At 35.8% G+C, this 16,223-nt stretch overlaps 1 protein-coding gene across 1 annotated transcript in view; it reads left to right on the top strand.

The window, feature by feature from the left end:
- LOC150097388 (protein phosphatase 1 regulatory subunit 21-like) overlaps window positions 1–16,223 on the top strand; it is a 505,584-nt gene that overhangs the window by 26,053 nt on the left and 463,308 nt on the right. Inside the window, exon 3 of the mRNA XM_090407251.1 lies at window positions 11,747–11,815. Coding sequence (XP_090263377.1) covers window positions 11,747–11,815 — 69 coding nt within the window. The remainder of the gene's footprint in view (window positions 1–11,746; window positions 11,816–16,223) is intronic.

Here is a 16,223-nt window from a genome sequence, read left to right as displayed (position 1 = left end):
TACTCCAGCTGCCTTTCCACATTTCAGGTTTTTGATGGCTTTTTCTACTACATGTATTCATGTTTTCTGTCACCTGCTGTCACTGCTTGTTTCATTTAGCAGTCTTCCAAAATGATTACACCAGATATCTAGAATACGTTTATCTTCAGTTTTCATGTCAACTTATCATCTATGATCTCTTTTACATTAATCTTTCCTCCATTTCTAATTTTTCAATAGTTTCCAGATTATTTTGTCAACTTTCTTATATTTATTTTCTATGTTCTTATCAAAGTCTTCCCATGACTTTTGTTTAGCTAGCTTTTTTGCAGTTTTTCACTCTTTTACACTTTTGTATGCATTCTCTAAGAGTACAAGGTGACTTCATTAATATTAATGGCCAAGAATTTTCAGTATACTTTTTTTTTCCCCCATGACTACATCTTTAATTTCCTGAATCTACCATGGAGTTCTGGTTTTTCTATCCTTCAGACAGCCTCAACACATGTTTTCTATGGCTGAATCACACACTTTATCTTTAGGCTTTGCCATTGATCTCCAAGATTTGTTTCCGATAGTGTGAATGATTTAAGCAATATGGGTGTAGTGAAAGTTGGGAATAGTGAATATGGTACAATGTGGTGAATAATATGGGAGGGAGTAGTAAGACAGAAGAAGGTGCAGTAGACAGTGGAATGATAGGAGAATGATAAAGAAGCTGGTATGAAAGATATGAACATAGGAAGGATAGGAGAAAAAACATTGGTGAGGTTGAGGCATGTGTAGAGTGAGATAGAACATTTAGAGTATAGAGTGGTGGTTTGAGGTTCTAGCGAAAGGGGAGTAAAAGCTGAATGATTGAATGTGAAAAGTAGTGTATGCTGTATGTAACCATAGTGAAAGATGTGAAAATGGAGCAGGTATTGAAGGTGTGTTTGAGAAGAGCAATGATTGAAGGAGTGAACTAGGGTTTGGGGAGGAGAAGAGAGGAAGTACAGTCAAGTTTACTGTGCTGGTAGGAACAAATGATTTGCAAGGAAGTGTGATGAGATAGTACATGATTTGCTAGTTTTGCTAGAGATGGGGAAGAAGAGTGTGAGAGGGAGAATTGTGATTGCGAATGACATAACTAGAATGTGCAGGAAGACAAGACTTGATATACATAGGATAAATTTAAAGGAATTAGAGAGCTGTTTGCTGCAGTTGGTCTGCATTTTAGTGAGAACTGAAAGTTTTTCTTATTTAATTATAATATAATTTAATTATATTATAATTAAATTATAGATGCCGAGAAATTATATTTTTTAATTCTTTATCCAAGTGTAAGCAAACAAAGTTTGCACGCAAAGTATCTTTACGACTAGGCTGCTTGTATATGGTGACTTCACATTAATTGCCTTTAGTATTTCATGATGCAAAGCACACATCCTTTTGGGTGTGTATAATGCATATTACAGGAAGGGCCACTCCCAGATCTTTGTATAAGTAAAGGATCTTTTCCAAAAACTAGGTGATCTCTCAGATCACTGTAACCTCAGTGAGTGACATGAAGGATCATTTTAACTCATTAACTCTCGATCACTCAGAGATACCCAGCAGTGGTTCCACTCAGTGACAGGTGCACTACCACTGAGCAGAAATGCTAATCTCCCAAGGAAGAGCATCCACCAAGGGAGAGGGGATCCCCCCCTGATAAAAGCAGTGTCTGTAGAGGCTATATACAGGCAAGCATCCAATGGAATGCAGTGATCATGACCATTTCAGCAGGCCTGACATCAGTAGGAGCCAGAACATAAATTGCCTGTTACTCCCAGGCAAGTTCCAAAAGCCAAAATAATGGCTTCCATTGAAGGAGGAATATATGACCTGCCTCCAGAACAGCCAATAACATTCTTTTGGATGTGGCCAACATCCTAATCCATTCAAAGCCCCCAAAAACAATATTCCACAAAAGGAAATCAGTGCTTTAAAAGAATACTCTACAGTAATAACCATATTGTTATAACTAAAGCAGGCAAAGTTAATGCAACTGTGGTGATAAATTTAGCTAAATATGAAAGCAAAATGCACATACTCTAAAAAGTAACTCTAAAAAGAATAAAGTTGCAATTTATTGAAAAAAAGTCACTTCCTGTGCAAAAGAAACGGTTAACAAACTCAAGTCTTTCATGTTAAAACACCCAGAATATATAGAACACCAAAAATCACAAGGTAAACCCCTATGCCCTATTGTGGATAGTATAGACAGTCCCACATCCAAACTTGCTAAACATTTAGCTAAATTACTAGCCAATCTCACAAATAATTTGCCCTCCTTTGTTAAAAATTCTGTTCACATAAAAAGTATTTTAAAAAACCTTATCTTAAAAAGTTCAGACATAATGATTAGTTTTGATCGATAATAATTATTATTATTACTTGACACCTCCATGGAGTCCAAAGGCTCATTGAGGGAGAGCACCTATTCTACAGCTTTCTCTCTCTCCCCACCATTCAATCCACCAACGGCATCTACTTCCCACCATCACCACTAGTATTTTCACAGACAATCGCAACCATCCATGCCCATGGCAGGTTTCCAACCCACAGCCGAAAGGCTGCAGGTTCGAATCCTAACCACTCAGCCAGCCAGGCTGGCAACTGTATATCACTTCACTATTTACAAATATACCATTAATTGAAACCCTTGATTTACTAAAGTCACATTTTCCACCTGGTATATTTGAACTATTTAAATTTACATACATGCAGGTTATTTTACATGGAAACGGAAGATATTCAGACGACTAGATGGGACAGCAAACGGCTCCTCCCTTTCTCCCCCTTTAGCCAATTTCTACATAGAGCACTTGGAAAAGCTAGCTATAAATACAACCACTCTCAAACCAGTTGTTTGACTACACTATATTGATGATGCATTTGCTATTTGTCCACATGGTCCAGATACGTTAGATACATTTTTAGTGCATTTAAATAGCCAGCACAATACATTGACTTCACAATGGAATTCGAAGCTAATGACTGTCTGCCCTTCCTGGATACACAAATCACATGGCTTCCAGATGTTTTTTTTTTTTTTAATAGAAAACCTACACCTACAGGGAAATATTTGCACAAACAGTCACACCATCATCCAGCTCAACAGTATAGTATCCTAAAAACACTAACTCACAGAGCTAAAGGTATTTGTTCCAGTAACAATACTCTTACTGTTGAACTCGCTCACTCACGAGGGTGGTCTGAAAATTTCTTGGCCTAACAATAAAAAAACGAATTTATAATTTCAAAATTATTTTTTTCAACATAATGTCCCTTAAGACTAATACATTTATTCCAGCAATGCTCCAGCACCATTATCCCATCCCTGTAGTGGTTCTCAGTAACAGCTGCAAAATACCCTCTACAGCTGCAGTCACCTCTTGATTCAAAGAAAAATGCTGACCAGCGAGGAAGAAGTTTAGATTTGGGAAGAGATGGAAGTCAGAAAGTGCCAAATCTGAGGAATAGGGTGGATATTCCAACAATTTATAGTGCAGATCCCTTAATTTTTCCATTGCCAAAATACGTTTGTGGGCAGGTGCATTGTCCTGATGAAAGATGATTTTTTCTTCTGCAAACCAGGTCTTTTCTCATGACTTTTCTAGTCTGGTTAAAAGATCGGAATAATATTCCTCAGTTATTGTTTTACCCTTTTCAAGATAATAAACAAAATACCTTTAGCATCCCAAAACACTGATGCCATTACCTTTCCTGCTGACGGAACTGACTTTGTCTTCTTTGGCACTGAACAACTGGCTTCTGTCCACTGTTTTAATTGCTATTTGGATTCTGGTGTGTAACGGTGAATCCCATTCTTATCCATAGTAATAAATCAACACACAAAATCAGTTTTATTCTTGTTAAAACTCTTCAAGCACTGTTCAGAGATTTTCATGTGAGTACATTTTTGATCTACTGTGAGCAAGCACTGCAGCCATCTTGTGCAAAGTTTTTTCATTTGCAATTCTTCATGCAAAATATATCCTACACATTCTTTTGAAATGCCTATAGTCTCAGCAATTTCATGTGCTTTGACTCGCCGGTCATCCAATACCATATCGTGCACTTGATCAACGATTTCTGGTGTTGTTACACTTTTTGGATGTCCTTCACATGGATCATCTTCAAGGCTGGTACGGCCACGTTTAAACTCGGCAGCTCATTTCTTAATTGTCAAAAATGAAGGAGAAGAGTACCCATAAATTTTTATGAACTTCGAATGAATTTCTTTCGGCATTACACCTTCTTTTACAAAGAATTTTATAACCACACAATACTCAATTTTATCCATTTCAAGGGATACAGACAACACTTTTGTTTCAGACAGTATAAAACAAAATACTTGATAGAATGACTTGCAATTTCGCATGGATGCTTATGACAGATGTACCAACTTAGAAAAATAAATCTTGCTAATAGTATTGGCATCTATGGTTGAGGCCGAGAACTTTTCAGACCACCCTTGTATGTCACACCTTCTTAACCAATTACTATAATCTCCCTCCGTTGCCTATGACACAAGACCGCAGCAAAACTATTACCACCCCATATGTTCAAGACGCATCTGAAAAGATATCTGATATCTAGAGTGCTCAATAAATATGAGCTATGCATTTATTTAAACCTAATGTCAAATTGGAAACTCTCATCGATTCACCTAAGGACAAACTCTTCTTTATCACATCCAGAAGTTTATGAAGGGGTGCTTAAGGCTCAAAGCTGTATAACTGAGAGGAGACCTCCACATAGCCTTTAAAGGAATGCAGAGAACTGATCTAATGTCCAATCCTCACCTTCTCGTGGTGCACCCTGTTTGGTATCTATCTGCATATTGAATAAGGATGGGCTGTCAATTTGCGATTTAGCCGGCCAAATTGTATTCTTATTGGCTTAAACCAATATACAAAATAATGGTTCAACATGACAAAATTTCATGCTGGTTGAGGCATCGCCCAGTTAAACAAGGCCCCTGTTGTTTTCGCCAGGGGGAACAGGGCGAACAGCGAAAAGTCGGCTACTGTGACAAATCTGAAAGCACACCCACAACTCAACATCACCAGAGTTAAAGATCGGTACTATCAACATAAGAAGCCTGAATGGCAAAGAAATGGAGCTAGCTGAAGAATTAGATAAGTACCAGATCAACATAATAGGAGTGACTGAAACAAAAAAGAAAAAACTGGTGAGATCTTTCTGAGCAATAAATACAAAATGTTATATTCAGGAAATGACAATTAAGAAAAAGGAGTAGATATAGTATTCAACACAAAATACGAGGCTAATCTTGAACGGCAGGCAGTCTCAAGTAGAGTGATGTGGGCTAATATCAGAAAAGGGAATTGGACAATGAGACTTATTTGTGCCTATTGTCCCACAGAAGTTTCTACTAAGGTTGAAGTGGAGGAATTTTTGATGCTTTAGAAAAAGCAACTGACACAATGAAAAGGAAAAGTTGGTCCTTGTTGGAGATGTAAATAGCAGAGTAGGAAATGATTGTCAGACATACAAAAATATTTTGGGAACATTTGGAGAAAAGAGCAAAGCTAATAATAATGGCAAATACCTGTTGGATTTCTGCTCAGGACATGGACTGGTTATTACTAACACCATGTTCCAACATAAAAATGTGCACAAATGCAATTCTTAAGCAAGGATTAAGAAAAGTCTCATTGACTATGTTATTGTTGATAGTGATGTTTTCTCCCTGGTGCAGGACACCAGAGTGTACAGAGGATTTGAAATTGGAGACGATCACTATTTAGTCTTGAGCAAGATAAAATTGAATTTCATATTGAAAATAATAACATGCAAGAAAGCTTTAAAGCGAATAAAAGTTGAGCAGCTCTCAGATGTGAACTATAGACTAAAATACACAAAGATTATTGGAAAAAAAATAAAAAAGTTTGAGAACAGGAACCAAACCTTGGAAATTCAACGGCAAGCCTTGAAAAAAACCCTGATTGATTCAGCCAGAGAGGCATGTGGTGAGGTTGTCTGCAAGGATAGAGAAATCAGAACTTCATGGTGGACACAAGAAGTAAAAGAGACAGTGAAGGAAAAGAAGAAAGCATATCAAAAGTTCCTGGCAAATAAGTCAGTGTGTGCTCTTAGAGAATACAGAAACAAATGTAAGAAAGCTAAACATTGTGTAAAACTAGCTAAACAAAAGTCATGGGAGGACTTTGGCAAGAACATAGAAAATAAATATCAAGAAAGTGGTAAGATATTCTGGAGATTGTTGAAGAAGCTTACAATTGGAGGAAAGAGTTCTGGAAAAGGAGTTAGAGATGATAAAGGTGACATGAAAATGGGAGAAAAAGTTACCCTTGAAGTATGGAGTAATTACTTCGAAAAATTGCTAAATGAAACAAGCAGTGATAGCACAATGGTAAAAAACACTCAACAGGCATACAGTCAGGAATACATATTCATACTTGAAGTAGAAAAACCCATCAAAGGCTTGAAATGTGAAAAGGCAGCAGGAGTAGATGATATTCGACCAGAAATGCTGAAGTATGGTAGTATAAAAGTTTTACAGTGACTGCACTGCATAGTTCAGAAAGCCTGGACAGAGGGATGAATTCTCGATGATTGGAGTAGAGCTCTCATAGTACCCATATATAAAAAGGAAAATAAAACCGAATGTGAGAATTACAGAAGTATTTCCCGACTGAGTGTTCCTGGCAAGATCTGTGTAAGTCTATTTGAGAAACAGTTGAGAAGAATTGTGGAAGAAAAGCTTGGTGAAGAACAAGCTGGATTCAGGCCAAATAGAGGCTGTCAGGATCAGATCTTCACTTTACGACAAATAATTGAGAAAGCATGGGAATATAACAAATCTGTATTTAAGTTTTGTCGATCTGGGAAAGGCATATGACAAGGTGCCAAGAGAGAAGCTATTCAATTCACTACAGTTATATGGTGTCAATGGGGCATTATATCAAGCAGTACTTAAGATTCATAGAATAATGTTCAATAATGTTCATAGAATAGATTGAAGAGGTGATACAGGATAGGTGTTAGTTCTAAGGCACAATTTTTTACCAGATGGGATACCATCAGGACCAGATGCCTTGTTTGTGTTCAGGTTATTAAGATTTCTTTTTGCATGAGATTATGGGAGACATGAAGGTAGCTGTTCTTAGTAGTCTGGAAGGAACTTTGCTCAGGTCATTACTTCAGGAATTTGAAGAGAAGAGTGATGCCAATAAGTTGGCCTTGACTTTAGCTGAGGTAACTACAGTACCATCTGGATGTTAGAGTGGTGGAAACCTGGGTGGGCAGTAGTTGCACCCAATGGCCTTGGAAATGGGCCAGTAGGAGCGACTCCCATTTGGGCAGGATGCGAGTTTGCAGCATTTGGCCCTTTCAAAGGCTGACTTGACTTGGTGATTCTTTTACAATCATTGCGAACTGAAGTGTGGGCAGCTGGAGTTTTGGTCCAGAGCCATTTGTGGTAAGCACAGGTTTTTTTCTTTTACAGCATTGGCACACTTTTTTGAGAACCAAGGCTTGGATGGTGGCTGAGCATTTGGTGTAGAATGGGGGATGAAAGCCTTCATTCCTGTGAGATTGATTTCTGTTATTCAGTCTGAGCAGGTATTAAAATCAGAAGAACTGAAGCAGTAGTCAGACTATGGGAAGGAGGAATAAAAGTCATGGAGATCCTACCAGTTGGCACCCTTGTAGTGCTTAAGGACACAAGACTGTGAACTGGTGGGTGGAGGTTCTTCTATGGCAAAAGAGATGTATGAGATTGTGGTCCAAGTTACCAAGAGGAAAACCGACAGCCGCAGTATACCTGGAAGGGGAGCTTGTTAGGAAGATGTCAAGTATGTTGGCAAATTGGAGGGACAGTGCAGCTGTTTTCTTTGTGCATATGTGTATATTCCAGTTGATGACCATAATGTGAAAGCCAAAATGTTGAGTGTCTGTCTATTTTGGTTTATATTAAACTAAAGTTTTACTTTAACACAGTAGTTGTTTTCCTTGCAGTGTTTTATTCTATGGCACAGATTCAAGCTTCCTCATAAGCTAGTCATAATCACCTGTCTTTGGGTTGAGCATATATCCCTTCTTGACAGAATATTCCTCATGTTTTACAATCTCCCAAGTTAAGGCCACATGGTCAATTTTGCTAATTGGAGGCAATGTGGACCACCTTGGTTATGGATATTTATTCTGATCCTGTGACTAGGTCCAATATTTTCACACCTGTAGTCCCTCCATCACATCCCCTCCCTCCAGATAGTGACGATACAATGGGGGGGGGCAAAAACAGTTGATGATAGCAGATGAATTGCAGCCAAAAGGAATAGGAGATAGGCTGGCAGGTGGCTGTTCATTTCAAGCAGTATGGAGTGAGATCATGGCCAGTAAGACAAAAAAATACAGGTGATTGTTGCTATTGGCCAAGAGGATCCACAGATGATCTGGAAGACATCCATTGGCAAATTAGTACAATGAGTACAGGTTGAGTGATTATTATGGGGAGACTTCAACTATGGAGATGGACTGGGAGGAAGAAAGCTCATACGGCAGATAGGAAATGGAATTTATATACTTACTGAGAGATAATTGCTTAAGGCTGCATGTGATGGAAGGGACTAAGGGATGTGAAAGTATTTGAGCTGGTCATAGGATCAGAAGAGCTATCCACAACCAAGATGGTCACATTGACTCCGATTGGTGAAAGTGCCCATGTGGTCTTGACTTAGGGTATTGTCAGATATGAGGAATATTCTGTCAAGAAGGAATATATGCTCATCTACAAGACAGGTGATTATGACAAGCTTAGGAGGAAGATCTGTGTCATGGAATAAAACACTGCAAGGTAAGGATGTTAGTAGTGTATGGGAGATAGCTAAGAGGCATCTAGAGGAACAAATATTAAATTGTATACCTAAGGTAAAGAGTGTTAATGCTCTAGGAGTTAGATGGATGAATAATATCATTAAGCATGAGCTGCAGAAGAAGAAAATGCTATGAAGGGTATGTAAGGAGAAATGTGATCAGCATACTCATGAAGAGTACAATGCTCAGGCAAGAAAGGCAAAATCAAGTTACGAGAAGAATCTAGCTGAGCAGGCCGAAGGAAATTCCAAAAGTTCTTTTGTTACGTTGCAAGTAATAGGTAGAATGACTATGGAAGATTAATGAGTGATGATAGTCATGAGGTGATAAAAGCAGATAAAATAGTCGAGTTACTCACTGACCACTTTGCAATATCATCCAAGTGAGGTTACTGCTTTAACATATGTAACAAACAGTGATGTGGGAACAGAGGTGGATGAATTGGAGGTTCTTATGATATTGCATAATCTCAATGTAAATACAGCTGTGAGATTAGATGGGATATCAGCTAGGGTTTTGCAAGAATGTGCAAAGGAACTGGCAATGCATCTGACTAGGCTTTTTAATTTAAGTCTCGGCTCTGGGAGAGTTCCAAGGGAGTGAAAAGAGGACAAAATAATTCCCTTGCATCAGAGAAGTTCTAAGACTGCAGTAGCAATTATAGACTAATCAATATTTTAGGTGTGGTGGTAAAAGTTCTGGAAAAATTAGAGAATTCAAGAATGGATGGATAAAAATATGATACTGTATGAGGGGCAACATGACTATGTGAAGGGTCATCATGCCTTAGTAATTTACTAACTTTTTATAATAGAGTAACAGCTGAGTTGGATAAAGGAAATACCTACACAATAATTCTGCTGGATTTTGCAAAGGCATTTGACTGGATACCACATGGAACTCTGTTACTCAGATTACAAAAAATGGGGATGGATATGACACTGGTTATGTGGATAGTAGGGTTGCTGCTGGACAGATATCAAAAAGTGGTATATGGAGGAGCCAAATCCAGGTGAAAGCTGGTGACTAGTGGCATGTAACAAGGCTCAATGCTAGGACCACTACTGTTTAATTTATATATAAGTGATATAGGAAATAACCTGAAAAGAAATATTCAGTTGTTTGCTGATGATGCAAAATTAGATACAGTAATTCTGAATCAAAGCAATGGGGAGAGCTCTATGGAGGATTTAAATAGTCTGTCAGTATGGGAAAAAGATAATGGGTGCAGTTTAATGTGGCAAAATATAAAGTTATGCATTTTGGGAAAAAAGATTACAATCTGTGATGAGTACAGTTTCATCAGTGTGAAAATGATGGATCTGTACTCCAGATAATAGATGAAGCTAGGGATTTAGAGGTGATGAAAGAACACACAAGTAGAGATAAGGAAGTTGTTATTCCTCTTTATAAGGTCTTGATATGTCCACATCTGGATTATTGTGCTCAGGTCTTGTCTCCTAGCTTTCTTGTAAAGCCCTGTGAATATGATCGAGGCATTTAAGTTGGTAAAGGGTTGTTATCAGGTTAATGTGGAAGAAATTGTTTGTGGAATCGGGGAGGGGGTAGAACAATGAGACATACCTGGAAGTTGTATAACGAGGTTGTGAGCAATGACATAAGGAGTAGGCTCTTTGCAAGGAGCATGGTTGGTCAGTGAATGCTTTGCCTGACGAATGCAGTTACATTGAATTATTTTAAGGCATGGTTTGATGGGCTTTGTTTGTAACATTGTTTGTCCCCATGGAGGTTTGTTGTTAATAATAATAAATTTTACAAATGCCAAGTGTTATACAGCTTGTCCAAGCTAGAGGTATCCAAAAATAACGACTAATAATGCAAGAACCAGTCATTATATTTTTTCAAAATAAAGCTCAGTCAGATAAAATTGAAATAAAACTCAGCAATTAATTTATGCACCTGATAAAATTTTTAATCTCGCTCTCTCTCTCTCACACACACACAAGCTTTAATGGTACCTATGATATAATAATGGAGCACATTAGACATTAATGAAATTAGTAACAAATTAACAGTACATTATCAGTGTGGAACAAACAAGCATTTCAAAGAGACCAAATTCAAGGTAAATGCAACAGTTGGTTAATTTATATTGGCAAGTTCTCTGTATGATCATATCAAATAGACAATAATTTTCAGTATTTACATATGATGAAAATCTCCTAGACTTGCATTCCAACTTAAATTTGGATCGTGTAACAGGACCTCTGGATTTTCTTTAAAGAGATGGTCATATTTAAAACTTCTTTGAAAAAGGTATGCATTGTTTCCGAGGATACTGTGTTTGATCTCAATATTGTGTCATGTTAGACCTAACTTTTGAGGTTTAAGATACTCACTATTAGTGCTGATGTTACTAGTCTGTGGGAAAAAAATAAAGAAAAAGATTAATGAACATTAGTACTACATTGAGTATCTTTAACTTCAAAAATTGCATCTCACAAAACACAGTATTCTCTGGAATGATGCTAATCTTCTCCTTAGAAGCAATTTTAAATATGAAGGCCTTTACAGAGAATGGTCAGCTATCCTGGTACATTGTCAGAATTTGTAAGTTGGAACGATTGCCTTGCTATCCTGAAAGTCCAGATATTTCATCCTATGTAAATATCAAAAATGATTCGTTATCTGTTTGATATAATTGTTGCATTTACTTTTCTGTTCTGTCCTGTCTCATTAAATTGCTAGTCTGTTCCACATTAATAATGTACTGTTAATTTCAGTAAAGCTTACTACTATCTTAACATTTTTCTCTCAAGAAGAAGAATATTGTTATCAGACATGCATTTTTAGTATATTGATTATCTCAATATTTGTTTATATTGAGATCATTGATATTATCTGGTTTTTGCAGATAAGAGCCCAAACTATTGTTCTGAAGAAAGCAGTTGCTGAGGAACAAGCAAAAACCAATGAATTGAAGGTAAGTAAATGTTTTATTAATAATAATAGTAATAAAAGGTTATTAGTAAACCTATAGTATATTCTGTACTGTGGATAGGACAAGTTTTTTTTTTTTAATCAGTTTTATATACATATTTTTCTAATTTAAATTTATTTTTAGATAGTCCGGAAACCCTGCTCTAGAGATTAAACATGGATTTTTTTTAAACCACTTCAGGCCTCCAATAAGTGGGGCAGTGGTCTCATACTAGGCAATGAAATTCATCTCCCACCTAAAGACAATCGCAAACATCTGTGTCCATGGCAGGATTCGAACCCGTGACCTGTTGGTTGGAGAGTAGGTACACTTACCACTCAGCAAACCAGGCTGCCATTTAGTTCATTTCTTCTAGTTCAATTTTGTTATTTGCTGATTATTGTAATGTCATCATATCACAAATGATTTAATTTTTTACTGTTGATATTAATCTTTTTATCACTCATCTAGTTCACTTAAGTCATATTTTATCCCCACATTGAATAATTTGATGAAATAGTGTTGTCCTTGGTGCACTCCTTTATTTTAAATGGTCTGCTTTGTTCATATATTAGAATATTAGTAACTGTTTTTTTCTTATATTTCTTAGTAATGTATTACATGAGCTGGAAGAGTTCATGGAAAAGAATTAAACTTCTGCATAACAGAATGCATTATGTTTATACTTGTTATAGGATAGTATGCCTGAACATCAGTTGGCTCTCCTAATGGATACACACACACACATTTTTGGATCATATTATTTCGAATCATGAGGTTTTGTGCAAACTCTTGCTCTCATATTAGTATTGCTAAATTGTTGCATTTATTTGCACTTGTATTCCAATTCAGTTCCTGATTATGCCCTTGATGCTTGGGCAAATTTTTATAATATATAATTTTTCTCTCTTATCTAAAGTTATTTGTTTATCTCATTAGGGAGTTAGTACTCTGTTACATTAAGAGAATTATTCTGTTATACTACTTTAGATATTTTAATTCTGTTTGACACAGAATTAAAATATCTAAGAAGGCAAGTTGATTTTTTCCCCCTTCTTCTAAGGTGAATTGAATTCTTGAGTAGAAGTATATGTTTTTGAAATGAATAGTTTCATTTCTTTGCCAACCAAATGGTAGTTTACAATTTTCAGTTTTTAGAAAAGCAACTCATACTGATTGTTATATCCATGCTACTTCTCATCATCATCCCAGTCAAAAAGTTGGAGCCATTGAGACCTTATTACATCATGCTCATAATATATGTTCCACTGAAGATCTTTTAGAGCAAGAATTCAATTATATCAGATCTGCTTTTGTGAAAAATAGCTTTAATGGAGCTTTTATCAAGATAGCCCTTAACAGCTTTAGACAACCAGTCGAGATCTCCTGAAGATATCACTTAGGTTCCACTCCTATATATTAAAGGAATTTCTGAATATGTTGCTAACGTTTTAAGACTTCTCAATATTGCAGCATCCTTTCATCCTGTCAGGAAGATTTCTACCTTCCTTTCTTCACCTAAAAACAAGCTTTCTCCATTCAGCCTTCCAGGTATCTACCAGATCCCCTGCTCCTGTGGTTTGTCTTTCTTTGGCCAGTCTGGACTAGCAGATCATGCCATCTCAAGTAAACATAGTTTTCTTATTAAGAAAACTAAACTTTTACATAAAAGTAGAATCTTTATAAAATGGTTATACAATTTTACAGCTACTAGGGGAATTGAGGCCACCAACTGAACTTAAACAAATTTGATGATCTCTAGTTATCCTATATGAGAAATATTATTGCATAAATTTTATGCAAATTCCTGATTATAATCTTTTTCAAAAGATATATTTTGGTGATTACACCACATTTTTTATTATTCAGTTATACAAAATACTGAAATAATAGTTCCCGACAAGCTTTGTAAATCGTAGGATTTACATCTTCAGGGGTTAATAGTATAACTTAAAGTTTAAACAAGAGAATTAATAAATACAAATCATAACCGTCTGGCTATTCATAAACTCAAACAACAGAATGCAGATATAAAACGTTATTGATGTTGAACAATACTGGACGATGTCACATGTTCTTGTTCTCGTTCATACAGTCTGAGCTCAGATTGAGGTAGATTTTTTATTAGAGCTGACCACACTTGATGGAGAATTAAACCTTGATTTTTATTGCATTGGGTTGGGTTTTTCAGCATATTAGCAGCTTCTTTAAATTTTCTTATATAACTGTTGTTTTCTATGTATGACATTGTCGTTTTTTGCCAGAGTACATCGTGTCCGGTGGAAGTGGTATGGAAAGCAAGACCCGTTTTTTGTTATTTCAATTATTTCAGTATTTTATATAACTGAATAATAAAAAATGTGGTGTAATCACCAAAATATATCTTTTGAACCAATTAGCCACAGAAGTCTATGCCTGCAATTATAATCTTTTTATTATTATTATTTAAATTGGGAATTTACTGCCCATCTGTTGTTTCACTGATGCTGTAGTGTCACTTTTTAAAGTTGAAATTACAAAATTTGTTTTGTGTTCCATTGTTGTTGTTATACTGAATATATCTTTGATACTTATTTGATGTTTTAAGGATACTTGTGACATAAAGACTGAATAATATAAGCACGTAAACACAAGAAAGATATTTAATTAACCAAATATTTCAGTCTGGAAATAGACATTTTTGATATAGATATACAGTCATTTCGATTCAGGTTAGGACGATGGAGTAAGGTCTCTACACTTTCTTTGAATAAACATTCAAATTTATAACGGGATCTATGTAAGAGGCAAGTTTTTGACCAAAGGATGCTGAGCCAATCCAGACTTTTCAGGTTTGTTGTGATGAATGGAGGATTGATGTTCTTGGATTCTTTTTTCAAGAGAACGTCCAGTTTGTCCAAAATAGGAGAGATCACAGTTGATACTTAAGTGAAAATTTTACAGCTAATAAATTTATTTCATGTAAGTTTAAATTTCCATCTTTAATTTTTCAAAGTATGACAGCTTATTACCTATATTGAAGCAATCAACTTCATTCACAGTAGTAAATCTATAGAACATGTTATACATAGGCACAATTTTGAGTGAAGATGGAAGATCAAATAAGAAAATAGATAATGGAATCAGTAAAGCTGGTATAGTGGGAAGCTAGTTGAATAAATTCATATGAGACAAAGAGAATCCAAGCAAAAGACTAAACCAGCAGTATGTAAGTCCGTTCAAACCAGTTTTAACATATGGATTGGAGAGTTGGGTTAGAAATAAAACAGCGGATCAAAAACTAATACCATGGATATTGAGAGATCAAATACTAAATGCCATGGATATTGAGAGTTCTAATAAAAATAGAGAGTGGAATTATTGTCAGAACCATGCTCAAAATAAAGATATCAAAAAGAATTTGACATAATTTTTCAAGACTGTACAAATATAGCCAATCTAAGATTATAGGATCATTTAAACAGAATCAGAGATGAACAAAGCAGAAATTGCAAAGGGGGGGGGGGAGCATAGAGAAAGTTTCAGATAGAGACTGGCTGATGCATTTAGGTGAAAGAATAATTTATCTCTCTGTAGACCACTACCACCTCATTTATTGGAGTGCTGAAACTGGCTTGAAAAAGTTTCATATTTGTTTTTCAGAGCAGGTTTCTGGATTATCTAACCCTTTGCATCCATGTACTGTAGACTACAAGCCTCTTATGGTTTGGGATTCACATTAAAAATAAAGTTTGAAGTACTTTAGAAGACTGACAAATAATAGACCAATTTGGAAGAAAGTTGTTTATCAGAAACTATTCGTGAAATTTTAATTGTATTAAACTGTTATAATAACTATTACTCCTTGAGGATGCACACTGGCTTGGTACATTTTCTTTGCTCTTAAGCCTTTTCATAGTGTTTGTAGGGATTATTTTGTAGATTTTGTGTGATTTATTTATCAATCTGATTCTATTATGCCATATTCCACCAACACATTAGCATTATAATAATAGTGATGTTTAATGAGTAGAAATCTTAACAGCCAAATCTACTTTATTTCTTTAGCCAGAAATAACACTTTTGGGAATATATTGGAATTTGATTTAATTTGTTAAAAATAATCATGTTTGTTTCAGAATAAAAAATGAAGTATTCAATATTCATTTTAGACAAATTATAGACTCTACAACCATGCTAGAAATAATTATTTTAATTTCCCAATGTTTCGACCTTCATATTAAGGTCATCATCTGGAGTATACACACACACATATATATATATATATATATATTCACTACACTCAATAAAGTCCGTTCTCTTATAAGCCATCCGAAACCTATTCATCCTAACCTGAAATATCCAGGTGTTTACAAGTTATGGTGCGACTGTAATATTCCTTATTTTGGACAGACTAACAAATCTGTTGAAC

This window comes from Typopeltis vanoorti, chromosome 17, assembly GCF_054136105.1.
Source record: "Typopeltis vanoorti isolate ZY-2024b chromosome 17, IOZ_Tvanoo_1.0, whole genome shotgun sequence".
NCBI classification, from domain to species: domain Eukaryota; kingdom Metazoa; phylum Arthropoda; class Arachnida; order Uropygi; family Thelyphonidae; genus Typopeltis; species Typopeltis vanoorti.
The sequence above is the reverse complement of the archived record's forward strand: the minus strand, read 5'-3'. Positions and strand labels throughout refer to the sequence as shown.